Raw genomic sequence first — 25,144 nt, 5'->3', positions numbered from 1 at the left:
CAAAAACATTTATTTTATTTTAGGCATTGTTGTGGGGAGAGAATTAGAGTCTGATTAGGATACAAGCTGGGCCTGAAGTTCTCTGCCCCTCGTCTACTGCCCTCACTGATCCTCTGAGCAGGCTGAGATCTGCAACCTGGAAAACATCCTGATTTATTCCACACTGAAAAGAAACATTATGTAATTTGTCATCCTTTTTTAACGACCAAGAATGCACAGTCCTCGTGATACATTTTGCACTCCTCTCTAGGTTGCATCCAAGGCAGGGCCCCTGCTGACATCATTATTATATGGTCTGCATTCAAATAGAGCCAGGCTGCCCATGAAGAGGGGGTGGCAATCTGTGGGGAGGGGGGAGGCATACCTGGACCCTCCTAAGAGGGGAGGCAGATCTGCCTGCCACTGCCACAGGCCCTCTTGCTGCCTCTCCTCCTCCACCGCCTGCTAACTCAGCACTTCCGCCTCCTCAACTGCACACCTGCCCTTCCTTGCAGGTCTCTATTTTGAAAATAGAAGTATGGCAGGTGGTTGGTGGGGGTGAAGCTGCGCTGGTGGCCTGAATCTGCAGCAGGGACTCCAAAAAGTCAACTGCCTCTGTTGTCCATACTTTTCTATCTTCCTGAGAAAGGAAGATGCAGCAGCTGTGCCTCCCCCTCTCCCCTCTGGGCTATGGTATTATTATTATCAAGCTGGCTGGTTTTGGCTGTCAGGTCCAGCTCTGTCTCCTATTTCAGGTAAGGCAGCCTCCTTTCCTCCAACAGAAGGCAACAGCCACTTCATCAGGGGGCGGGGAACTGAAACTGGGAACTCAGGATTTTAGGGTTTTTTTAAAGGCCAAAGTGGGGCACCCTTCTGCCCCAGGGCAGCTGTAAATAATGGATTTTAGAAATATACTGGGAGGAGAATAGGGCAGACTTTCTAGCTGAGCTGGGGGAAGGGGGATCTATTACAACTGGATAGCTAGGGAAGAATTTAGGGAGAAAAATCTGAGTATTTGTGTGTGTTTGAGGTATTTTTGTGTGTATTAGTTGTTGTTGTTTTTAAAGAAAATTTCACTTGTTTATCTACCAAGTTAACAAGAGGCTTCAAAGCAACTCATTAGCTTGACAGCCCATCTCCCAGAGCCTACCACCCATAGACCTGGACTTTTTATATATTTAGGTGTTGGATCTGAAAAGGGTGTGTGTGTGTGTATGTGTGTACATAACATGCATTGTGGAAAAAAATTGCCACCTCTGGTTAAGGACCCCTCTTAACTGCATAAGACTTCCCCTCTGTTTTTCCTCCTCCACGGGAGGAGCAGAAGCTGATCTAGGAAGGATGCTGCTAAGCCAGGTTCCTCTTTCTCCTCAGCTCCCTCCTCCCATTACACTGTCTGCTGCATCTTTCAGTGGCTCTCAGGTTGTCTTGTCCATCAGTCTGGCTCAGCCCCCTTGGCCCCAGCACTGCCCCACCCACAGCAGCGCAAGGCCACTGATGCTGCTTCTGCCATTGCTTATCACTGGTGGGGCTGCTGAGAAGGCAGGAGGGAAAGAAAGGAGAGAAGTGACTTTTCCCTGTGTTTTCCGTGTTTTCCGTGTGTGTGTGTGTGTGTGAGAGAGAGAGAGAGAGAGAGAGAGAGAGAGAGAGAGAGAGAGAGAGAGAGAGAGAGTGTTTCAGGATCTGTCCTTCCAGTGAGCACTCAGGGCTGATTTCCCTAAGAACGGATAGGTTTGATCTTCTATCACTAAATCCCTTAGCACTGTCGATTCCAGTGACACATTTGCCCATCCTGGTTCCTGGTTGAAGCTCCCTCCCAAGCTAAGATCTCATTCTCACACCATTCAATCATTGCTCTTCCACTGTAAGGTGCAAGTAGAATTGTGATGGGACTTACCACACTTTTTTCTTTCTTACATTCCTCTGTATACAAGGGGGCATGGCACTGTAATCTGTGGGCAGGTAAGGGAGAGGTCAAAACTGGCTGTTTTATTCCCCCCCTCCCTCCAAAAAGCAGTATCTTGCTATATTTAATTGGCACTAGTGCATTTCTTGCTGGGTAAGTACTTTTTTCTTACCATTTGTGTGTGTGTGTGAGAGAGAGACAGAGACAGAGACACTAGCCCTTTGCGGGGGTTCCCTTATGAGAATTCCAATGGATATCATACTGTGAAATGTATATGAGAGAGAGAGTAGGGGCGAATGGTCAGTTGACAGTTGACAGCTCTAATTCCAACAACAAATGGAGTAGGACAGTGATGGCAAACCTATGACACGCGTGTCAGACGTGACACACAGAACCCGCACTGCTGGCACGTGCCCCATCGACCCATTCACGCTATTGTTGTTTTTTCCCCATTTGTTCTCCCGCTCCTCCTACAGCTTGTCTCCGCTGTTAAACCCTGGATCCTTTTGTTGTTGTTGTTGCTGCTGGTAGCCAGAGATTGTTCTTTAACCCTTTCTGTGCTGTTTTTTCTGATGCTTTGGCAGACTATGATTGGGTGTAACAGCGTTCGTTTTTTAACCAGTTCTGTGCTGGGTTTTTTGGCGCTTTGGCAGACTATGTCAGTGCTGCGTGTTAGTTCCAGCAAAGGTATTATTCGTCATTTATTTCTGTTCTCTTTCCCCCCAAAAAAGCGCAGCAGCTTTGGGGCACCCCCCAAAAAGCGAACAACTTTTGCACCCCCCCCCAAAAAAAACCTCCAAAACTTTGGTCAGCAGCTCCCCCCAAAAAGCTAAGCAACTCTGGGCACTTTGTGATAAATAAGGGTTTTTTGGTTTGGTTAAAATATTAGTTTTGGTTTATTAAATACAGTTATGTATTACAATTATACATTTTTGTTATTTAAACTATAAATATCGTGAAATTATGGGGTCTTTTTTATGACACACCACCCGAGTTATGCTCGGTTTTTTGGCGAATTTTGACACATCAAGCTCAAAGTTTGCCCATCACTAGAGTAGGACAAGGGTGCTTATTGGGCAACCCTGCTTTTTAACATTTATGTAAGTGATGTAATAACTAGAACTAAAAAAATGACCAGAGTTTTTTTTCAGTATTCAGTTACAGTTTTATCCCATAGAGCACAAACACAAGTGGGTATGAGGCGATTACTGAAGAACTTTAGGGTAGTTTGTCATAATGAAGGTTTGAATATAAATTATTCCAAGACAAAAGCTGTAGTATTTGAGGCACAGCCTGTGAAGCATAAATGGTTCCTAAACGGACATATAATTGAACAGGTGGGGCATTTCAATTATTTGGAGATTTGTTCTCTGATAGGAGTACTTGGTCACACCATATGGCAGCCTCGGCCTTGAATACATCAAGATCTGCACAAGCAATTCTTAGTTTTACCAGAAGCAAAGGCAGCAATATAATGGTTAGGTGCTCCTACAGTTGAAGTATTGGGGATAAATTAATTTCTAAGAAGACTACTCGGTTTACCCCCCCCCCCAACTGCAATAGCTAAAATTTGAGCAGAAGCAGGAACTATGGTATAGAAGCAGGAACTATGCCAGTACAGTGTAAAATTCTTATGGTCTTATTTATGTATCATTTTAAACTATGTAATATGGAAGACTGCAGAATAATAAAAAAAGTTTAATGGAACAACAAAAATTACAGGAGGAGATTTCTTGGGAGACAAACTGTGAACAGCAAATGATAGCTTCTGATATAATTCCCTCTTTAAAACTGTTCCTTGAAACAGATCCGAAGGCTTTTTACATGCAAAAAGATATACAGGCAATCCATAAATCATTGTTCAACTTCTCCACACAGTTGTATTTAATTAAACATGGTTTTGAGAACTATCTATACGATTTACCATTCTGCTCACTTAGGAAAGCATTCATTCACGGCTCTGTATTTTCAGACTTTGCCCTCAGAGTATTTATAGGAAAATTCCAGCAAAAAAGCACCCAAGCAATAGAAGACCTATCCTATACCACTATGTACCGGTAGTAGTGTACTGCCCTATGTGCTCTAAACCGAGAGCTAAGTACATTTGTGAACTATTGTTTAAGGTGCTTGAAGTGGGTGGTTGTGTGAAGATAATATATTTGCTGTCTGGCTCTGATACGTTTGTGACAGACCACGTGGCTAGATAAGCGGTTGCAACCCCGAAACTGAGAATAACTTTCATCTAAGATAATATGGTGGACTCTAAAGTATGACCAGCAATGTAATATAGACTACCACATAAGGCTGATTCTTCGCTGTTTCGTGTGTCCTAAGGGCGCTGAAGGTATTTGTAATTTTTAAAGCAACGACCATCAGATTGTTGAAACAACATGCCCAATTATTGCATAGGCGCTAAATGCCTTCCCTACTTCACCGCTGCAGCTCAGCGCTGGGTTGACGCAACCATGGAAGGAAAGATCTGCTGCCAGACTGAACGACTGCGAAGGTCAGGATCCACCAAAGCCTTACCTTCTTCCCTGGCGATGTCAAGGAGCCTGTCCGCCTCGTACTCGCGACCCACGGCCCTCAGCGCGTCGGCCGCCACCTCGAAGGCGTAAATTCCGCCGTAGTAGCTGAGCAGCAGGTCTTCGAGGCGAGAGGCGTCTGCCTCCTCCTGCAGCGCCTCCTCGGGGATGCGGACGAAGCCCTCCTTCAGCGGGATCTCGCGCAGTTCGCGCCGGAACCTCCTCCGCTCTACCGGAATCATACGCCGCAGGGCACATCTAAAGACGTACGCAACACGGAGATGTTCCCAAGGGTGACTCTCCCGCAGAAAGATCCTCTTCACCTGTACGACACTCTGCCGCTCAGCCCACGGGGGGTCGTACCAGGGGTAGGAGTGGAAGCCGCCGCCGTTGTACCAGTCGCTGCTGCTACTCTGGCGCGGGCGCCCAACATCATCGAGCCATCGGGACAACTGTTGTTCCTGTAAATTGAGGAGGAGGTCGCCCTCCTTCTCCCCTCCCTCCCTCCCCCTCCCCCCCTTCTCCCCGGTGGACTTGTCGGCCTCTTTCGCCTTCAACTTCTCGCCTTCCTCCAGGGGTCCTTTAGCCGAGGGGTCTTCGGGGGTCGCCATGGCGTCCCCGCCCAGAGGAAAGTCTCGCCCCGCGGCAGAGCCAGAGAGGCGGCAGCGACGCGTCCGAAAGGACGAAGAAAGGAAGCAGGCGACGCCCTCGGGGTAGCGGCTCCGCGGGCGCATGGCGGGGCGGAGTTCGTGGCTGGCCAACACTCCCGAAGTTTCCTCCCGCCGGACCTGAGAAGGCAAGAACGTGTGAAGGGCCTTCCCGGCGCTGAGCGCTCCCAGAAGACTGGCTGGCTGGCAGGATGGAAACAGCAAAATACAAACAAGAACACTCGGGATGATCAGAGGGCTGCCCTAAGAAAGACTTTGCCCAGAGAGGATAAGCAGGTTCTCTGTACTGCACTAGCCCCCTACAGATCATTGCAGAGCTTCGCTGCCATCTCACCCCTTGCTTTTTCATGCAAGACCATTTGCAGTCGTTAACAGTGGTCAACAGCTATCAGCCAGGCAATCACTCTTCTGAGATATACCCCTCCCCACCCTCTCACTACATATAAGCTTCTGGGGACTTCTATTTCAGTGCATCACCAAAACATCTTCTTCTTCCTTGAGCAACTCCTCGGGGATTCTTCTGACGCCCTCCTTGACCAGGAATCTGAGCAGTTCCTCCTTGAATTTCTCCCATTGTCTCTCCTTCAACTCTTGCAAGATGTCCAGAAGGAGAAAAGCGATGGATTGCTGATTCTGGGTCTGAGGATTTAAGAGAATGGGGGAACGCGGCAGATCTGTGGGAAAGATGCACTTCTTCGCCATTGCGCTCATTCTCAGGCAGCCCCAGCCCAGCAAAAGCCTCGCTCAGAAGATCTTGAGTCTGTGCCAAGGCAGAGAGGCAGGTGGGCCCAATCCCCGTGCCAACTCACCGCGGCTGATGCTCTGGAGGAGAGAGGCCTGGCCGGTGGGCAGCAGGAAACCCGCTCCGAGAGCCCCGTCCCAGGATCCAAACGGGGGGGGGGGGAGCCATGGTCGTTCAGGCCAAGGCACGGGAGGGGCGGGTCCACGACGTGGGAACGTGGGCGGGGCTACAGGGCCTGCAGGCCCGACATCATGGCGGCGGCAGCGGCAGTTGCCACCTTGTGCTTCTGGGGCTGGCAGCATCGCCGGCTACCCTGCTTGGCTGGAGAGGACGGGAGGGTCAGGCAGGCGAGAGGGGGTGGCAGGGCGGGCGAGGGTGAGGCGAGGCACGGCCGCAGTCATTGCTGCATATCAGCATAATATTTCAACCATGTCGTGGGTTCAAGCCCCACCTTAGGAAACAATTCCTGCATTGCAGGGGGTTGGACTAGATGACCCTTGTGGTCCCTTCCGACTACAATTCTATGATTCTATTGATTTATTACCATAGCATATACATCATTCTGCTTTCTTGAATTGTCCTACTCCTAGGCATAGCAGCCAACTCCTAGAGGCCTAGCTGCCTCCCCCCCCCCAATTACTGGTAAATACCGTATTTGAAAGAGTCATCCCCCCCACGTTGATGGGTTTTCAATTGATGGGCATCAATCTCCTCCTGCGCGGCTCTCCTCCAGAGACTGGCTTTGGTGGCTGGCATCTGCTCTACCTCTTCCCAAGTGGAAGGTTCTGGTGGAGACGCCGACCCTGCAAGGTAGGACAGATGTAGTGGTGGAACGCCCTTGTTGGTTCTGGATGAGCGTCTGACCTCTGGTTGTGCAACCGCATCAGCATCCTCATCCTCCTCCAACACTGGCATGTCCACATACAGCTCCTCCTCTTTGTCTCTGGTGCCGCCAGGGGTCTGTCTTCCACTGCCTCCCGCAGTTTGGTCAAACTCATGTTCATAGCTTCGAGAACACTGTCCAACCATCTCATCCTCTGTCGTCCCCTTCTCCTAGTGCCCTCCATCTTTCCCAACATCAGGGTCTTTTCCAGAGAGTCTTCCCTTCTCATGAGGTGGCCAAAGTATTGGAGCCTCAGCTTCACGATCTGTCCTTCCAGTGAGCACTCAGGGCTGATTTCCTTCAGAATGGATAGGTTTGATCTTCTTTCAGCCCATGAGACTCTCAAGAGTCTCCTCCAGCACCATAATTCAAAAGCATCAATTCTTCGGCGATCAACCTTCTTTGTGGTCCAGCTTTCACTTCCATACATCACTACTGGGAAAACCATAGCTTTAACTATATGGACCTTTCTTGGCAAGGTGATGTCCCTGCTTTTTAAGATGCTGTCTAGGTTTGTCATTGCTTTTCTCCCAAGAAGCAGGCGTCTTTTAATTTCGTGACTGCTGTCACCATCTGCAGTGATCAAGGAGCCCAAGAAAGTAAAATCTCTCACTGCCTCCATTTCTTCCCCTTCTATTTGCCAGGAGGTGATGGGACCAGTGGCCATGATCTTGGTTTTTTTGATGTTGAGCTTCAGACCATATTTTGCGCTCTCCTCTTTCACCCTCATTAAAAGGTTCTTTAATTCCCCCTCACTTTCTGCCATCAAGGTTGTATCATCTGCATATCTGAGGTTGTTGATATTTCTTCCGGCAATCTTAATTCCGGCTTGGGATTCATCTAGTCCAGCCTTTCGCATGATGAATTCTGCATATAAGTTAAATAAGCAGGGAGACAATATACAACCTTGTCGTACTCCTTTCCCAATTTTGAACCAATCAGTTGTTCCATATCCAGTTCTAACTGTAGCTTCTTGTCCCACATAGAGATTTCTCAGGAGACAGGTGAGGTGATCAGGCACTCCCATTTCTTGCCATAGTTTGCTGTGGTCGACACAGTCAAAGGCTTTTGCATAGTCAATGAAGCAGAAGTAGACATTTTTCTGGAACTCTCTAGCTTTCTCCATAATCCAGCCCATGTTTGCTATTTGGTCTCTGGTTCCTCTGCCCCTTCGAAATCCAGCTTGCACTTCTGGGAGTTCTTGGTCCACATACTGCCTAAGCCTGCCTTGTAGAATTTTAAGCATAACCTTGCTAGCGTGTGAAATGAGCGCAATTGTGCGGTAGTTGGAACATTTTTTGGCACTGCCCTTCTTTGGGATTGGGATGTAGAGTGATCTTCTCCAATCCTCTGGCCATTGCTGTGTTTTCCAAACTTGCTGGCATATTGGGTGTAGCACCTTAACAGCATCATCTTTTAAAATTTTAAATAGTTCAGCTGGAATATCATCACTTCCACTGGCCTTGTTATTAGCAATGCTTTCTAAGGCCCATTTGACTTCACTCTCCAAGATGTCTGGCTCAAGGTCAGCAACCACACTACCTGAGGTGTATGAGACCTCCATATCTTTCTGGTATAATTCCTCTGTGTATTCTTGCCACCTCTTCTTGATGTCTTCTGCTTCTGTTAGGTCCTTACCACTTTTGTCCTTGATTATGGTAATCTTTGTATGAAATGTTTCTTTCATATCTCCAATTTTCTTGAACAGATCTCTGGTTTTCCCCATTCTATTGTTTTCCTCTATTTCTTTGCATTGCTCGTTTAAGAAGGCCCTCTTGTCTCTCCTTGGACTCAAAAAGGCTGAAAACCACTGGGTGAGGAGAGGCACAGGAAGCAAGGAAAGCGTACAGTGGTACCTCTACTTACAAATAACTCTACTTACGAATTTTTCTACTTACAAATGGAGCTCCGTCCGCCATCTTGGATGCGGTTTAGATAGGATTTTTTCTACTTACAAATTTTTAGATAGGGTTGCTTTGACTTATGAATTTTTTATCCCAATGCATTCCTATGGGATTCGACTTACAAATTTTTTCAACTTACAAATGTGTGTTCGGAACGCATTAAATTCGTAAGTAGAGGTACCACTGTACTTAACTGCTTGGAGGTTGAGCAAAGGACCAGCAACAAGCAATTGCCTTAAGTTCGTGCAGGTGCTTAGACCATGAATTAAAGTGGTATGTTATTATTATTATTTAAATATTTTAAAATTAAGTTTCCATTGAGAACATCCAATTAATAACAAATAAAATCAAATCATAATCCAATTCAAGAAAAAATAATAGTAATAATAAAAACCAAATTACAATCCAAATCATTAACTATTAAATTTCACACGAACTTCCCATGGGTGAGACAGCCCTCTCCTACACTGGGGAGGTCAGCAAGACTAATCACTCTCATATCAGTCCTGAATTTCTGGCACGACTGGGGGTCCCATCTCATGGGAGGCAGCCATTTCCCCTCGGCAGGAACTGGAAGCCAAAGTGGTATGTTATGATCACAGATCCTCTCATCTCACACAGGAGATCAATATATCCGGAAGGAAGGAGTGGGCCTCTGTGGAGCACACTCTGAATGCAAGGAAGCCAGGAAAACAATTCATCCAGCAGTCTGTGTGCTCAGTCACACCCAGCTGTACACGTTGCTAGTCATTGAAACACTTACTACAAGAATCCCTCTGGCCTCTGGAAAAATATCCTGAGAATGTGGAACAACTTTTTTCTTGAGACAGGCCTACTCAATAACTAAAGCTGACAAGTGTTTTAATATGCACTTTTATTTTATAAAGTTATATTATTAACTGATATTATTCACATTTTGATTTTTTTTAAAAAACGTGACTCATTTTTGTCTTCTGACTTTTATCAGAAATTTTAATGTTTATTTTCTATATTAAAGAAACTGTGAAGAGATTTTTACAGCTAAGTGGTATATACATTCAATTTTTAAAAAATTGACAGCTGAAGGGCACTAGTTTGTTGGGGGGGGGGGTTGCAGCCATAATTAAGAACACATGTTTTGCTAGACAATACAAGGCTAGTATACAGAGAGTTCTTGAACTTCATAGCGAGGACTCTCTGTGTGTGGTCACTTCCTTTGGCTCCTCTGGGCAGGAACTCTGTAACAAAGGAGACAATTCTTTATATTTCCTTCTGCCTGTGACAAGACTCTTTCCACCATGCCTTCAAGCTGAGCAGACCTGTGTGGGTGTGGCTCCTACTTTCAGCCATGTTTGCTAAGGCTACCGCAATTCTATTGTAACTTTTTCTGCATACTATACTACTTTTTCTGTATATGCTGCTTGCATGGAAATGTAAGGAAAATCCTTTTCCAATTATCTTACTAAAATGTGTGGTTCATTCTCTGCAATGGAGGTGAAGAGGAGGAAGGTAAGCAGACTGCAATTGAAAGGGAGAGAAGGGTGGGTTTGCTTAATTCCTAAGCTTCAATAAACTGCAAAACTCACAGGTGTTTGCTAAAAAAGCTTCACAGCTAGATTTCATTTGCATTTCTCCCACACACATAGAATAGGAGGTTTAGATCTAAATCTACATAATTAATCCTCAATCCATCTCCCATAGTTTGGCCATCCCTGATGTAACACTTTCCTCCTTCCTGCTCCTTAGCCCCCAAGGAGGGATGATCTGAATCGCTGTCCATGTTGGGGGTGGGATGCCAGCATGCCTCTTTTCTTACCCCTTCCTGCAATGCCTGAGGAGCCTCTCTGCTTCATCCCTGCAGTTGATGGTTCTGAGCACATCAGCTGTCACCTGCACGGCATAATCCCCTGTATAGAATTTCAGCAGAAGCAGGCTCAGATCCACCACATCTGCCTTCTCCAGTTTCCCGAGGGGGATGTTGTCCCAGCACTTCTTAACAGGAAACTCATGGAGCTTGAGCTTGAACTTCTTGAGTTCGTCCTCTCGCAAGTTCTCTAGGGTGCACATCAGGCTATCTGTGATGGTCTTCTCCATCCATCTGCATTGTCACCCCCCAGAGGCAGGAAAAAAAACAGGCACACTCTCAAGGTTCAAAATGGACCACCAGTCTACAAAGGTTGCTGACTCCAGCCATAAAGAAATTAGTAGATTTCCCCACATTTTGTGGAATCTCTCTCTCTCTCTCTCTCTCTCTCTCTCTCTCTCTCTCTCTCTCTCTCTCTCTCTCTCTCTCTCTCTCTCCCACAAACACACAGCTTTGTGTTCAGCATACATCATACATGCAACTTCCCCCAAGAATTTATCTGAATTCTGAGTAATGACTTTCAGCACCTCCCCATTGCTTCCCATTCTCCAATATCTGTTGCCTGCCTGAGGCAGCTGCTTCATTGTGCCCAATGGACGGGTCTTTTGTGGTGAAATGGAGTGGGGGAGAAAGGGTTAAGCCTCACCTGCCTTCCACACCATGTCCTGGGTTAGTTCTGCTGAATGATGCATTAGTAGGTGTGTAGCCACAAGCACCTGGGAAGGTGAAGGGGGAGGGAATACATACAAAGCAAGCAGGGACAATGAATAGATGAGCATGGTGGGAGATGAGCCCAAGACTTGCAAATCACATCCACATTTCTCTTGGATTTGTTAAGAACTGACACTCAATTTAAAATGGAGAAGCTCACACTCTAAAACTTCAAGGCAGGAATTTAAGGTCAGCAAAGGCAGTTCTGCTTGTCAGATGGGACAATTTCCCGACTCCTCCCTCTGAACTCTGTTCTGCAGAGTTTTACGACCCTCCAGAGAAGATTGAGGCAAGCAGGGCGAGAAGAGGGAAAGTTCCATTGCCCTGATGGTGCCTTGAATTACAGGCGATGGTGTTGAATTACAGGTGAAACTCGGAAAATTAGAATATCGTCGGAAAGTGCATTTATTTCAGTAATGCAATGTATTATTTTTTATTTTAATATAAATTTTTACAAATGCTTTCTTTTGGAAATTCCACAGTAATAAAACTAATAGTTACAATAATACAAAAATAGGAGAAATAAACATTGCTATTACATTTCATTAATTACATTCCATTCATGATTGACCCGCCTAACTACAAATAATTACAATTACAACAAATAAAGGCTTGACATATCTTGCTTTGCATGTCATGCATCTATCTCATATATTGTTTTCACCTTTTAAGTTGCATTACTGAAATAAATGCACTTTTCGACGATATTTTAATTTTCCGAGTTTCACCTGTAGTTGAATCTGGGTGGGAAATGTCTGTTAAAAAAACCTAGCTGAGTTGAAAGATCTTCATCTGGCACCAAACCAAACAATAAGCCCAGACCACCTTGTCTAGGAGGGCTGTTGTTGAATAAAGTTACAAATGTAGCTACAAATGCATCTGCTACTGTATCCTCAGCCCTCTCTGCTTCTATTGGGAGGAAAGGGGGATACAAATACAAGGGAAATTAAAACCGGCTGACCTTGTGGTGGGTGTAGAATACGAGAATCCAGCTCCCCTGAAATTAACTCTCCTGAAATAGAATAAGAAAGAGGCAGTCAAAGAGGGAATGCCACCAGTGGTCTTTCCATCCTGCCTCCCGGGCTATGATCCCTTGATCAAAACTCACTTTTTCTTAAATGTGCCTTCCAAACAATTTCATTCGTGCCCTTCTTCATCAGGTAGAAGTTGAACTTGTCTTGCATTTGCTCAGCTGAAAGTTCTAGGTACTGCTGCAGTTTCTCTGCATCCAGGTATTGAAACTTCAATTCCTGTGGGAATGAATGAAACCTCTGCAAGTGTGAATCTGGCTTAGCCCAACCCCTATTCAAGGGAGTCAAATTAAAGGGTGAAGGAGGGATTCTGGTTGAATTTCTCCCATTCTTGGACTTCACAGTTTGACTCTCCCCCAGGAAAACCTTTCATCATATTTGTCTCACCTCAGGACAGACTGTGACATCCTCTGAAGCCTTCAAAGATACCTGAGAGCCAATCGTCAGAGGTTTCAGGGTCCCAGGGGGTTTCTCTATTCTCTTTGAATTTACTTCACGCTTTTCGACCGCCTGGGAATGGCAAATATATTCACTTTTTAGATATGCAAAGAAGGAACCAAACTTCTTGAAGACTGGATCCCTACAACCTTCTTGGCACCATAACACCAGCTAAGGCAGGAATGCGGAACCTGATGCCCTCCAGATGTTGTTGGACTTGATTTGATCAACCCCAACCAGCTTGGGTCAGGGGTGATGGATGCTGTTGTCCAAGAGCATCGGCAGATACACAGATTCCACATCTGCAGATACACAGATTCCACTATGGCACTAGAAACTACACATGGGGAACTCAAGCCAGAGCTCTTGACCTGGGCAGCCTGAACTAGTTGGCAGAGAGGTACCAGCAATCCTGTATCCACCTGCATCTTCTCTTGATGAGACCATGCAGGAATCCACAGAAGCCATAAAACCTCAACATTTGAATGAAGCATAAGAAGACACTTTTAAGAAAAGTTCAGATTGAGAAGGTAATATGATAGTGTGCTTTATCCCCCATGTGCCAACAATGCAAATCAGGAAGAATGTTTTTCCTCAAGAGTTCTTCTAAACAGCTCATAATTACCAAGCTGATTCCTTAATGAACAAAGCTGAATTTGTTCATCAATAAATCTGAAGGAAGCCTTACTTATTTCAGTGAAGGTTTCCAAGAGAATGTGCTTAGAATTTTGTTTTCACAAGTCAGTGACAACAACGTTTGTTTAGAGAACCAGACAGGACACTTGGCCTCTAGCAAGCAGGCTGCCTAACAAAGGGAAAGGGTGTATTTCCATATTGGAAACTTCACTTTAAAACAACAGTGTTGGTGAGAAGCTAAGTCACCCAGTGGAGGGCAACTGTTAATCTTCTCTCTAGTAGCATGTTGTCGTTGGCTAGAAGTTTGGTAAAACAGATCAAGTCCAACAAACATAAGCACAGTTCATGCACCCTAATGTATAATTTTGCATAGGTATTCTGTCAGGGTTAGAGAGTGATCAAGCAAAAGATCCAGGTAATCTGCAATACCAATCAAAGTTGGAGATTCCAAGTTACCTTTACTACAGAAGAGTCATTGGGAAGGAGGTACAGGTGAAATGTTGGCATTTCCAGCTGAAGGCTCTGATAGAGCAGTACGACAGTGTTGATCTTTTGCTTAAACCACTTTTTGAAAATGACTCCAAGGGAAGAGAACGTGGGGTTTTCCAGCACAGCATGGTGAGGCTCCACTCGGTCTGGTTTCTCCAGCCTCATCTCCCCTTCAACAAAATGTGCAATGTAGACATGGGAACTGTCTTCACCTGAAAAGACAAGCAGGTTAACATTGGGTAAGTGAAACTTAACCCCTCCCTATTTCATGCAAACATTTATTTTCTTATTGTCTTTTAAGAGGTTTATAACATCGTTTCACGGGACAATATGCTCACATGGCAGCTTACAACAGAATGCAAATCATAGAAAATAATAAAACAGCACAGTTGGAACATTTTGATAAATTACAAAAGACTGGAAAGCCAGCACTACGGATTCCAAAACCCACACCGCAGGCCCCCTAGCATTCTGGAAACATCAATGCAAGTTATTCCTGTTTTGGATTCCTCCTATTATGGTTATAATGCTGGGAACTTTACCCCTGCCATACCTTCAAGACACAAGGAGTGAGGGATATGAATGGCTGCCACAGCCTCTACTGCATCCACTTTAATGTTGAGCAGAGGGCCAGCAACATGCAACTCCTCAGTGGTCTGTTCTTCCAGGAGCTTTGGCCATGAATCAAAGTGGTATGTTACGGTCACAGCTTCTTTCACGTCACATATGAGATCCGTATTACCGCAATGGAAGGAGCCAGCCTCAGGGGAACACACTCTGAATGGCACAAAGGGAAAGATGAAAGTGGAATCAGGTTGAACATTGTCATGCGACAAAGGTATTTGAGAGCAGAAGCAGTAAAGGAGTCTAGAAATGTTGTGAAATGCTGAAAAGCTGCAGAATCATTTAGCATGCTGAATCACTGAACCTGAGGATGAATCATTCTCTGTATAAATATTGTATCTGTTTGCAGGCAGACTCAATGTTTCTGGTGACCCTGTCTGCACTGACTGTCTGAGCTTTGTGAAGCCTGTGCACAATGAAGACTCTGTGTGACTCAGTAACTTTGTGTATGCTCTAAACTTCAGCTAACTTAATCTTCTGTTCACTATGTTGTGAGAGCCAGTGAGGTGTTGTGGTTAAGAGTGGTAGACTCGTAATCTGGTGAACCAGGTTTGCATCCCGCTTCTCCACATGCAGCTGCTGGGTGACCTTGGGCTAGTCACACTTCTTTGAAGTCTCTCAGCCCCACTCACCTCACAGAGTGTTTGTTGTGGGGGAGGAAGGGAAAGGAGAATGTTAGTCACTTTGAGACTCCTTAAAGGGAGTGAAAGGCAGGATATTTATTTTAACTCAGTAAAACTTTTATACTTTTACTGAAAGAAGATTCTGCATTATTAATTTACACTGCACATCAAACATGAATCGGGAGAACTTCCTCTGCTAATTGATATTTTTTGCAGGAGATGCTTCACACGCTGAATCATGGAGGTAAGAAATTGACAGAAGGAGATCTCCTGGTCAAGCATCACTCAGCTGAAGCACAACTGCTATGAGGCCACCCAATAAGTAAAAAAGGTGGTTTTTCTTATACAGAGAAGGTGTTTTTAAAATGGTCTCTTCATGCAGAGCAAAGCAAGCTGGTGAAAGTAACTACTCATCTTCTGTTTACCCTTGTGTTGATGATACGAGAACGTCAGGGAAATTTCTCATACTCAGTAACCATGGCAAGAGCTCTGTAACCCATATACCCATTTAGCACTAAACACCAGACCAAAAAGCACACTGCTTTAAAGTGATTGGGAGGGAATCCATGCATGCCACCTTGAACTGCTTGGGAGAAAGGTTGGATATAACTTAAATCATACCAATAAAATGTTTTTAAGGAGGAGAAACAACAATTACATGTTTTTCACCCTCCTGGGTGAAAGCAACAGCAATGCTCCAAGGTAATGATTTTCCAGCTGTATTTGAGGGAACCCAGGAGTTCCTCAATGAAGAGATCAGGATTGGTGGGTAAGCTTCCTTCAGAGAGAATTTGCCCACCATGACCAATTGTTCATTGCAATGTGCAGAACATAGATGTATTCTGCCTATATTTTTGGGATCACCAGCATATGTCATATGTGATGACTGTGAGACCCACAGAAACCAGATGTGCTCTGTGGAACAAATAAATGTAAAAACCATTCCCTAAATGGGAAAGATTTTTAAATGCCTGATGGAGAGATCACTCACCTGTATGCTTCGTTGCCCCTTTCTGAGTCCCAAACCACCTCTGGTTTTATTTTTTCTGGAAGACCCTATAATGAAACTGTAATCATTTATGTGGATGGCAGAATGTGGATCCCATCTGAAAAGACAGCATTCTTGTCTGTTTCTAACATTCCTGTGACCACACCAAGGAGCAGTGCTTGAGCTCAAAGCCACACACTGCTACAGCTTCTTCTTCACCTGCTGTGATCTGTATTCATTTTGGCCACAGTAGACTAACCTAGACTGATTCCTGTACAGTGTGTTAGTAAACTGCTGATAACAGCATTATTTAAAATATGTATGTTTAATATAACACTCTTTCCTTCTCATTATAAGATCTCATTATACTGACACACATTCAATAATATTCATCATCCAGATAAGTAGGGATAATAGGGAAGTCGTATCCTGGAATTTAGAACCCATCCATGCAAATAACCAGGAGTCAAGATGCACTCAGAGAATTATTTTCCGCAGACAGTTATCCACACACTGACTAACATGAGTTGAATGCTTGTTAATAAAAAAAAAGTTTAAAGCACTGAAAAAATATGGGAGGATCTGGAATGTCAAATCAACTGGACCATAAAATAAGAGCAAGGCAAGATTATTCCCGAGTAAATGGAAACACGGTGTGATAAGTGTGCATTGCAATGGCTCTCACCCTGAGTTATTAGCATAAGGAGGACTTGGTTAGATGCAGCCTTATTTCCTGCTTCCAGCCAACAGCAAATATGTAAATAATTACCTTAGATGGGATAATTGTTATCCTTAGGAAACTAGAAATTTAAATTCAGTAGCTTCATGTTAAAAAGAGCAGTGTGTACGTTATCCCTGTGGGCGGGAAATGCACATCAATACAGGCCAGCCTCTTACCTCACTAGGCTGTGGCTCTATTGGGCCAGCTGCCTTGAGTGGCATTTGATCCAAACCTGTAAAAGGAAGAGAATTATTTGCATGACATGACTGTTGTAAGGAGGAAGTAAGTTGAACTGCCCTTGAAGTTTCAGAACTCTAAGTTAAACTCACCATGCACTGCAGACAGCAGAATCAGAACTGAACCTGGACGTACCATTTCTACACATTCCAGGAACCTGCAACAAGCTTGCTCCCCCCTTTCCTGGATTATACTCAGCAATTTTTCACTTCTTAAAATTTTCAACATTTCGGAAATGTCTCTGTATTCTTTCAAAGTGATGATATAGTAAAAGTATTGCACTTCTACAAAACGTTCAATAGCTTGTTCAAGAATTTCTGTTAATTGTTTTCTTCCCTTGCAGATCATCTCCTCACAAGAGACTGTGGATCTTTCCAATGACCTGTGACAGAAACATTAATTTTATTTAGGCAACAGAAGGCGGGGAGAGGAGAATTAGAAAGTAGTTAGGATACAGACTGCTCCCTTAGCATAAATGCCAACAGGGTCCTTTGGCCAGCCCCCCAATAATTTTCTTCTGGGACACAACCCCCTCAATACTTTCTCCCCACCACTGCCCATCCGCTTGCCTTCCCGTCTCCCTCCCTTGGTTTGCTGTCTACCCCCAGCCAGGCATCACTCTCTGTTTCTGGCTTTCCTCCAGGAGGAGCAAAGTGGTACACAGCAGGGGCTGTGTATGTGAGTGTGTGGTTTGTGTATGTCCATCTCCCACCTGGCTTCCCATCCCTCCATCAATTGCTCGCTCCCTCTCTCTGTGTGGCACCATCCGGCACTGGGGACAGCCTCCACCCAACGTACCATGGTGGCAGCCCGAGTGAAGATGAGCATGCCTGGCCAGTGGGTGATGAAAGGCATGGGCAAGGTGGGTGCCTGGCTGAGAGGAGGCAGCTGACGTAGGGAGAGAGGAAGGCAGAGAAAGCACCCTGGCCATGCTGCAAACACCAAGACTGACTGCCTACACTCGATGTACCTGCCTAGGTGCACACCTGACACCTGACTTGGCAGGCCTGCCTGACCCATATTTTGCTTAAGTTGGCATCACTGTCTCTCACATAGAATCAAACTGTTGGCCCACCTAAATTCATATTATCATGTTATTATGAAACTATGCTAATCTATTATATTATTTTTATGAAATTGTTTTTGTACTGTTTGAAATTGGCTTATGGGTTGCCATCTAGCCTCCCATCTCAGGGTTGGTTGTTTATGTGAACCACTCCACTCCTTGCTGTGGGCCTTTTCTTCAACCCTCCCCCAATCTTTGGGTTCCCGGCCCCTATGGGGTTCTTTTCCCAAAAGCAAATTCTGATCCTTACAGTGCCCTCCCAACCCATCCTTCCATGGGGCCAGAGTGAGATGTTAATCCCAGCTAAGCTATCCCAACTGTGAGCCATTTGCTGCCAACCACTTTGTCCCCCAAGCAACTGGAAAGTTCCCTGCCCTCATACCAGCTTAATGAGACATACAGGGCTGGAGGGTTAAAAAGGTCTTTCAGATACAAAGAGACATTTTCTGGGGAGGCTCTAGCTCTTACTTTCCTGCTTCAAGCAGCAGGTGTACTAGAACAGATGGCTCACTGAGTTCCCTCCATGTCTGGTACAGTAGTACCTCGGTTTACAAACTTAATCCGTTCCTGAAGTCCATTCTTAAACCGAATCAGTTCTGAAACCGACGCGCACATTCCCTAATGAGGCCTCCCACTGCTGGTGCCCTCCCACTGCTCGGCTTCCGTTCTTAGACCGAGGTAAAGTTCACAAACCAAAACACTACTTCCGGTTTTGCACAATTCATAAACCGAATAGTTCGTAAACAGGACTGTTCATAAACCGAGGTGCCACTGTATTCTATGACACAGGCAAGATACCTGCAGCCAGTGGACCACAGGTAGCCCTGGGGCCTTCCAAGGCCTGTGGAGTCCTGCCTCCATTCCCCAGCTGCTGAGCCTTTAAAGTATCTGGCAACCTGACAGCATCAGTGGAAAATGCACTTTGGTTTTCCTGCCCAATGGTTGATGCAGAAAGTGGGAAAGGTCCAAAATAGCAATTTTCAAAGTATTTTTTTCCTAGCAGGGGCACACACACAATTATTAAATTAGTGCTAAAGCATTTTTGTTTTAAGCAGGAGAGCTTGCAAACTGACCTGTATTGTTTTAAGATTAATAGATTTTACATTTGTTTTGGATTGGAAGGGTTAGTTGAGAGGGGGGGAACATTGCTAAAAAGCTGTAGCTAAAATGGTGGCTTCAGTCAATTATATAAGTACAGAAATTACCCTTTGGTGGCTTTTTCTGATGGAAACAGTTCCTCCAGAGCTTGATTAATTTTTGATGACAAGAATTCAGCTGACCGGTGCCTTGAAACATGCATTTTGCAAAGTCGCTCTGCTGCTAGATATTGAGAAAGTGAGTGCATGTCAACAGCTTTACTGAGTCCTTTTCCCTTTCTACATATTTTAAACTATTATTTGGCATTGACACACACATTTGGCATTGTATTGCCTGAAAGACAGCATTGGTATAGAAAGGATTCACTTCCATCTCATACAGGTCAGTCTGCCAGTGATGTGGAGGTATCATTTTGGGTGACCTAAAGCTTAATGTGGGGTGCATACTTCTTTCCAACACTATTTTGGCTGTTAATGCAATTGGTGACATACTGAAGGCATGAAGGTAGACAATACCAACAAGAAAGAAAAGGCATTTAAGGAAACTTATTAAGAATTATAGACCAATTTCACTACTAAACATGGATTATAAAATATTTACAGTATCCTGGCTAACAGTCTGAAAAATTTCTTAAACAGGGTAATAGGAAATGATCAAGCCAGGCAAATAAGAATTAATACAAGGATAATTATTGACTTACTGGAATATACAGAAATGATACAAAGAAAAAAAGGTAGCAATGCTACTGGTAGATGCGGAGAAGGCATTTGACAGAGTGTCATGGAACTTCTTAATTAAAACATTTGAGAGCTTGAGAATAGGAAACAACATCATGAATGGAATTAAGGCAATTTATGACAACCAGAAAGCCAAAATATTTATAAATAATGAAATCACTGAAGAATTTAATATAGAAAGAGGGACTAGACAAGGCTGTCCCTTGTTCCCACCCTTATTTATCACAACGTTGGAGACTCTCTTAATAGCAATAAGGAAAGACCAGGAAATAAGGGGCATCAATTTAGGTAGCCGATATTACAAGGTGAAGGCATTTGCTGATGATGTGATTATTACTGCTGGTGGGTCCCCAGTGTTCTTTGTGAACAAAAAGGACACCCCAGAATGACATCTCATAGTGGACTACAGAAAAACCAATAGCCTCGTGATTTCTAGCCGATACCCCTTGCCACGTATTGGTGACCTGTTGGGAAATAATAGTATGACTTTATTTTGCCTTGGTCAAACCACATTTGGAATACTGTGTCCAGTTCTGGGCACCACAACTTAAGAAGGATATTGACAAGCTGGAACGTGTGCAGAGGGGGGCAACCAAGATGATCAAGGGCCTGGAAGCTAAGCCTTATGAGGAGCGCTCGAAGGAGCTGGGTATGTTTAGTCTGGAAAAGAGGAGACTGAGAGGAGTTATGATAGCCATCTTCAAATATCTTATGGGCTGTCACATGGAGCATGCTTATTTTCTCCTGCTCTTGAGGGTAGGACACGAACCAATGGCTTCAAGTTACAAGAAAGGAGATTCTGACTAAATATCAGAAAGAACTTTCTGACAGTAAGAGCTGTTCAGCAGTGCAACTGACTCCCTTGGGAGGTAATGGACTCTCCTGCCTTGGAGGTTTATCAGCAGAGGTTCTAATGAATCATCAACTTGCTTCCAATAAGTTGCAAAGGGAATGTGCTCTGCTGTTCATCACTAGCGTGAGTGAGGAGTGATAATATCAAAACATTATATATCATCTGCTACCTTCCTTAACATTCCCACAATGTCAAGGAGACATACTCAGATTGGCACATAGATTTCACACAAACACAGCCCTGCTCAAGAAGCCTCCTCTCCACCCAGTCCCATCAGACTCAGCCAATGTTCTCCCTTCCAAGTTCCTTACCTTTCCTGGTGAAACCAGGGAGACATTCTGGCAGGGGCTCACACTCAAGGGCTTTCAGCACCTCTGAGGCCACTTCCACAGCATAATCCTCATCACAGTATGCAAGAAGCAGTTCTGTGAGCTCCCAAGTATTTGCTTTCTTCAGCAGTTTCCTGGGGATACTGACATAGCCTTCCTTCAAGGGGAACATTCTGAGTTTGTACTTGAACTTCTTCAGATCTGACTCCTTTAGGGTATTCAGTGTGGCCAGCAGGCATACATGTGTAATCTGCACTGTGGTGATTATTGATGTTAGTAGCCGTATTGAACAGAGAAATCCAGCATTCCTACATTCCCATTCTCTTCCTGTTGGAGCACATTGAATAGCTAGCACTTTCAGACTGAACTAAATAGGTACAGCTGTGGATTTGTAGTAGATCACATGCATGCAAAGGATTCCAGGTTTAATCCCTGGAGCCTCCAGATAGGGCTGGGAAAGATTCCTGCCTAAATCCCTGGAATGAGCTAGATGGACCAACTGGCCCAATATGCCCTAAGGCAGCTTTCCATCCTTCTAGACCAGGCATGTCAAACCTGCGGCCCTCCAGATGTTTTGGACTACAATTCCCATCTTCCCCAACCACTGGTCCTGCTAGCTAGGGATCATGGGAGTTGTAGGCCAAAACATCTGGAGGGCCGCAGGTTTGACATGCCTGTTCTAGACTCTCAGGTGATTCAAGTAGCTCAGCCTGGCCAAGAAGAGAGAAACTGATCCAGGAGGGTTTGAAGACTCTCTTAACTTACAGGCCTCTTCTTACCATAACTATTTGCAGGCTTCTACATTTATTTCCCACCCTGTTTCTGATGTTCCTTCTTCCCTGGTGGGGAGTGGATGCCATGTTGTGTTTTGCCTCAGGTGCTAACATGTCTTGAGCCAGCCCTGGCTCCAATAAGGTTTCTTTCTGGTTTAGATGGAGGGCAGAGGGGTGTGGGAAGACGCCAGCTCACTTTACACAGGGAAGATTTATATCCATCATTCCACTCACTTTCACCCTGGACCTCCCCCCCCCCTGGCCTTTGGGTCTTTTCTCCTGCTCAGGAGGGTAGGACTCAATGGCTTCAAGTTGCAAGAAAGGAGAGTCGGACTAAACATTCAGAAAAACCTTCTGACAGTAATAGCTGTTCAGCAGTGGAACAGACTCCCACAAGAGGTGGTGTACTTGGAGGTTTTTACGAAGATGTTGGATGGCCACCTATCTGTCATGGATGCTTTAGCTGAAATCCCTAAATTACAGGGGGTTGGGCTAGATGTCCCTTGGAGTCCCTTCCAACTCTTAGATCAGGGGTCAGCAAACTTTTTCAGCAGGGGGCCGGTCCACTGTCCCTCAGACCTTGTGGGGGGCCGGACTATATTTTGGAAAAAAATATGAACGAATTCCTATGCCCCATAAATAACCCAGAGATGCATTTTAAATAAAAGCACACATTCTACTCATGTAAAAACACCAGGCAGGCCCCACAAATAACCCAGAGATGCATTTTAAATAAAAGGGCACATTCTACTCATGTAAAAACATGCTGATTCCTGGACCGTCTGCGGGCCGGATTTAGAAGGCGATTGGGCCGCATCCGGCCCCCGGGCCTTAGTTTGGGAACCCCTGTCTTAGATTCTATGATTCTTTGGAACGTTGCCCAGGAGGATATGCGATTCTACTGCTCGAAAGGTTTCCCCACCCAAGGAGGAAGGGAACCATGGGAGGGAGCTGAGATCTCGGGACAGACAGAACCCAGGAGGTGTCAGCACCATCAGTCGGATCGAACCCCCGCCCCGCTCCAAGTCCCTTACTTAGGCAGGTGATACCCGAGGGATCGTCCACCGGCGGCTTGTAGTCCATTGCCTGCAGCACCATGGCCATCACCTCCACAGCATAAGCCTCACCGTAGTAGCCAATCAGCAGGTCTACGAGCTGCGGAACATTATCTTCCTTGAGCAACTCCTCGGGGATTCTTCTGACGCCCTCCTTGACCGGGAATCTGAGCAGTTCGCCCTTGAATTTCTCCCACTCCGCCCCCTCCTTCAACTCCAGCAAGATGTCCAGAAGGAGATAATCGGCGGATTGCAGTCTCGGGGATTCATCAGGATTCATGAAAATGAGGGAACGCGATAGATTTGTGGAATAGAAGAACTTCTCCCACATTGCGCTCATTCTCCGCCAGCCCCAGCCCCAGCAAAAGCCTCTGGCCTCGGCCAGAGAAAAACTCAGAAGATCTGGAGACTGTGCAAAGTCAGAGAGGCAGGTGGGCCCGATGATCCCCGGGCCAACTCGCCGGGAAAGAGAGAGGCCTGGCCGTTGGGCAGCATGAAACCCGCTCCGAGAGCCCCGTCTCTTGCCCTGCGCGTCGCCTTTGGCGAGGAAACTCTTGGAGATCCTTCCCTCCGGCAGCAGCAGGAGACTCGAGGGCGGGGAGGGCGGAAGTGGCGTCTTTCCAGCAGCTCACCTTTCGGGCGCTCCAGCCCAGCCCTGCATTGGAAGAACTTGGCCGAGCAGTTCTCGGGGGAAGAGCTCCGAAGGCAGCCCTCGCAATATTTGCAGGGGCGCTTTGGCTGCAAGACGGGGGTGAAGAGAATCCGCTCTTGCTCTCCCTTTGCGCAGGATCTGAAGCCGGGAGGAGCGGCAAGGAGACAGAGCAGGAAAATGTGTGAGCGCGAGAGAAAAACCTGCTCGTCCTTTGGAAATCTAAAGCACCCCACCCACAGAAAAGGAATCTGTCTGTTATTTTGTTCAGTGTGCTGGAACTTGTAGATCTCTCAGAGGTAAACTATGATTCCCAGGATTCTTCCTGGACGTGGGCTTGAAATGCGTGCCTTCTGGCGCTTGTGCTGCGCTCTCGGATGCTCGTTTCCTTTGAGGAGGTCATAGCGCTCCCCTCCAAGAAACGCAGAATACCCACAACCCACGTCAACCAAGTCATGCCCCACCTTGTAAGGGCTGCAGCTGAAGAGACTGGCACAGAAAAACCAAAGAGCCCACCGGAACATTTTCCACACACACACAGAGCATGGAAATCGAGTATGTACACTGGAATAGAATAATTTTAGACAGTGAGTGCTTTTATTTTTTAATTGCATGAGGCATAATCCTGCCACAGAAACTTTCATTTACTTGCAGCGTGGCAGCCAAGATATTAAACCTGGTGGGTGGAGGTCAGGACTGCCAACTTGAAAAACACATTGGGAGGGGGGCAGGCAAGCCCAGCCCTGCATAATCGATCACATGAGGCGATGGTCTCTGAAGAAGTGTGCATATGCACGAAAGCTAATACCAATGACAAACTTAGTTGGTCTCTAACTTTCTACTGAAGGAATTTTTTATGAGGCAATGCACACATTGTCAGTCTGCATTTCTTAGTGCAGAGAGTATTGATATGATGTGTAGAGGTCTTTCCTATTCTATGTAATTCAAGAGGGTTCTGGAAGCTTCTCTGCATGAAAGAAACAAGCAGAAGTTGAAGTCACCATGATTACTATTTCTCTCCTTTTTGAATGTTTGGTTATCTGCTCTAGTAAGGCATCATCCAAGTCTTCAGTCTGGTAAAGTCACTGCTGTTTCTTTCTCCTACAATTTTTACCCATAACCCCCAATCTGCTTTTCATGCGCCAATCAGGGGTCAGCAAACTTTTGCAGCAGGGGGCCGGTCCACTGTCCCTCAGACCTTGTTGGGGGCCAGACTATATTTTGAAAAAATATATGAACGAATTCCTATGCCCCACAAATAACCCAGAGATACATTTTTAAATAAAAGGACACATTCTACTCATGTAAAAACACCAGGCAGGCCCCACAAATAACCCAGAGATGCATTTTAAATAAAAGGACACATTCTACTATTCTACTACATTCTAACATGCTGATTCCCGGACCATCCGCTGGCCAGATTGAGAAGCCGATTGGGCCGCATCTGGCCCCCGGGCCTTAGTTTGGGGAACTGCTCCAAATCATGGACTTTTCCACAAATGTACACATCCTTTATATATAATGCTACTCCTCCTCCCTTCCTGATTGGTCTATTCCTTTTGTGTGTTTTTTTAAATCATCTTTATTCATTTTATAGATAAAATACAAAATACAAAAAGCAAAAAGAAAAGTACCA

General features: G+C 45.4%; 2 protein-coding genes across 4 annotated transcripts in view; both read right to left on the bottom strand.

Moving 5' to 3' along the window:
* The window catches only part of LOC118095528 (uncharacterized), a 48,919-nt gene extending 42,473 nt beyond the window's left edge, over positions 1–6,446 (bottom strand). The window contains exons 1-2 of the mRNA XM_088655437.1: positions 4,415–6,446; positions 1,877–1,931 (exon numbers count right to left, since the gene is read on the bottom strand). Of these exons, the coding sequence (XP_088511563.1) occupies positions 1,877–1,931; positions 4,415–5,144 (785 nt within the window). The 5' untranslated portion in view covers positions 5,145–6,446. The remainder of the gene's footprint in view (positions 1–1,876; positions 1,932–4,414) is intronic.
* A 51-nt stretch (positions 6,447–6,497) lies between these two features.
* On the bottom strand, positions 6,498–23,480 carry LOC118094368 (uncharacterized). 3 transcript variants are annotated; one of them, XM_060281714.2, is made up of 14 exons: positions 22,839–23,470; positions 21,014–21,286; positions 19,220–19,334; positions 17,041–17,330; positions 16,888–16,943; positions 15,994–16,058; positions 14,309–14,532; positions 13,723–13,967; positions 12,580–12,702; positions 12,270–12,411; positions 12,123–12,173; positions 11,097–11,166; positions 10,403–10,684; positions 6,498–9,824 (listed from the first exon to the last, which is right to left on the bottom strand). In XM_060281714.2, the coding sequence occupies exons 1-14, from the start codon at positions 23,197–23,199 to the stop codon at positions 9,794–9,796; spliced, it is 2,328 nt and encodes a 775-aa protein (XP_060137697.2). In that variant the 5' UTR covers positions 23,200–23,470; the 3' UTR covers positions 6,498–9,793. The 3 variants fall into 3 exon arrangements, 2 of the variants coding, with proteins under 2 accessions (XP_060137697.2, XP_088511569.1); XM_088655443.1 differs by having other exon boundaries at positions 21,014–21,281; positions 22,839–22,954; XR_015946588.1 differs by lacking the exon at positions 11,097–11,166 and having other exon boundaries at positions 22,839–23,480.
* Positions 23,481–25,144: the final 1,664 nt, after the last annotated feature.

This window comes from Zootoca vivipara, chromosome 12, assembly GCF_965207765.1.
Source record: "Zootoca vivipara chromosome 12, rZooViv2.hap1.1, whole genome shotgun sequence".
NCBI lineage: Eukaryota > Metazoa > Chordata > Lepidosauria > Squamata > Lacertidae > Zootoca > Zootoca vivipara.
This window is presented reverse-complemented; position numbering and strand designations above follow the sequence as displayed.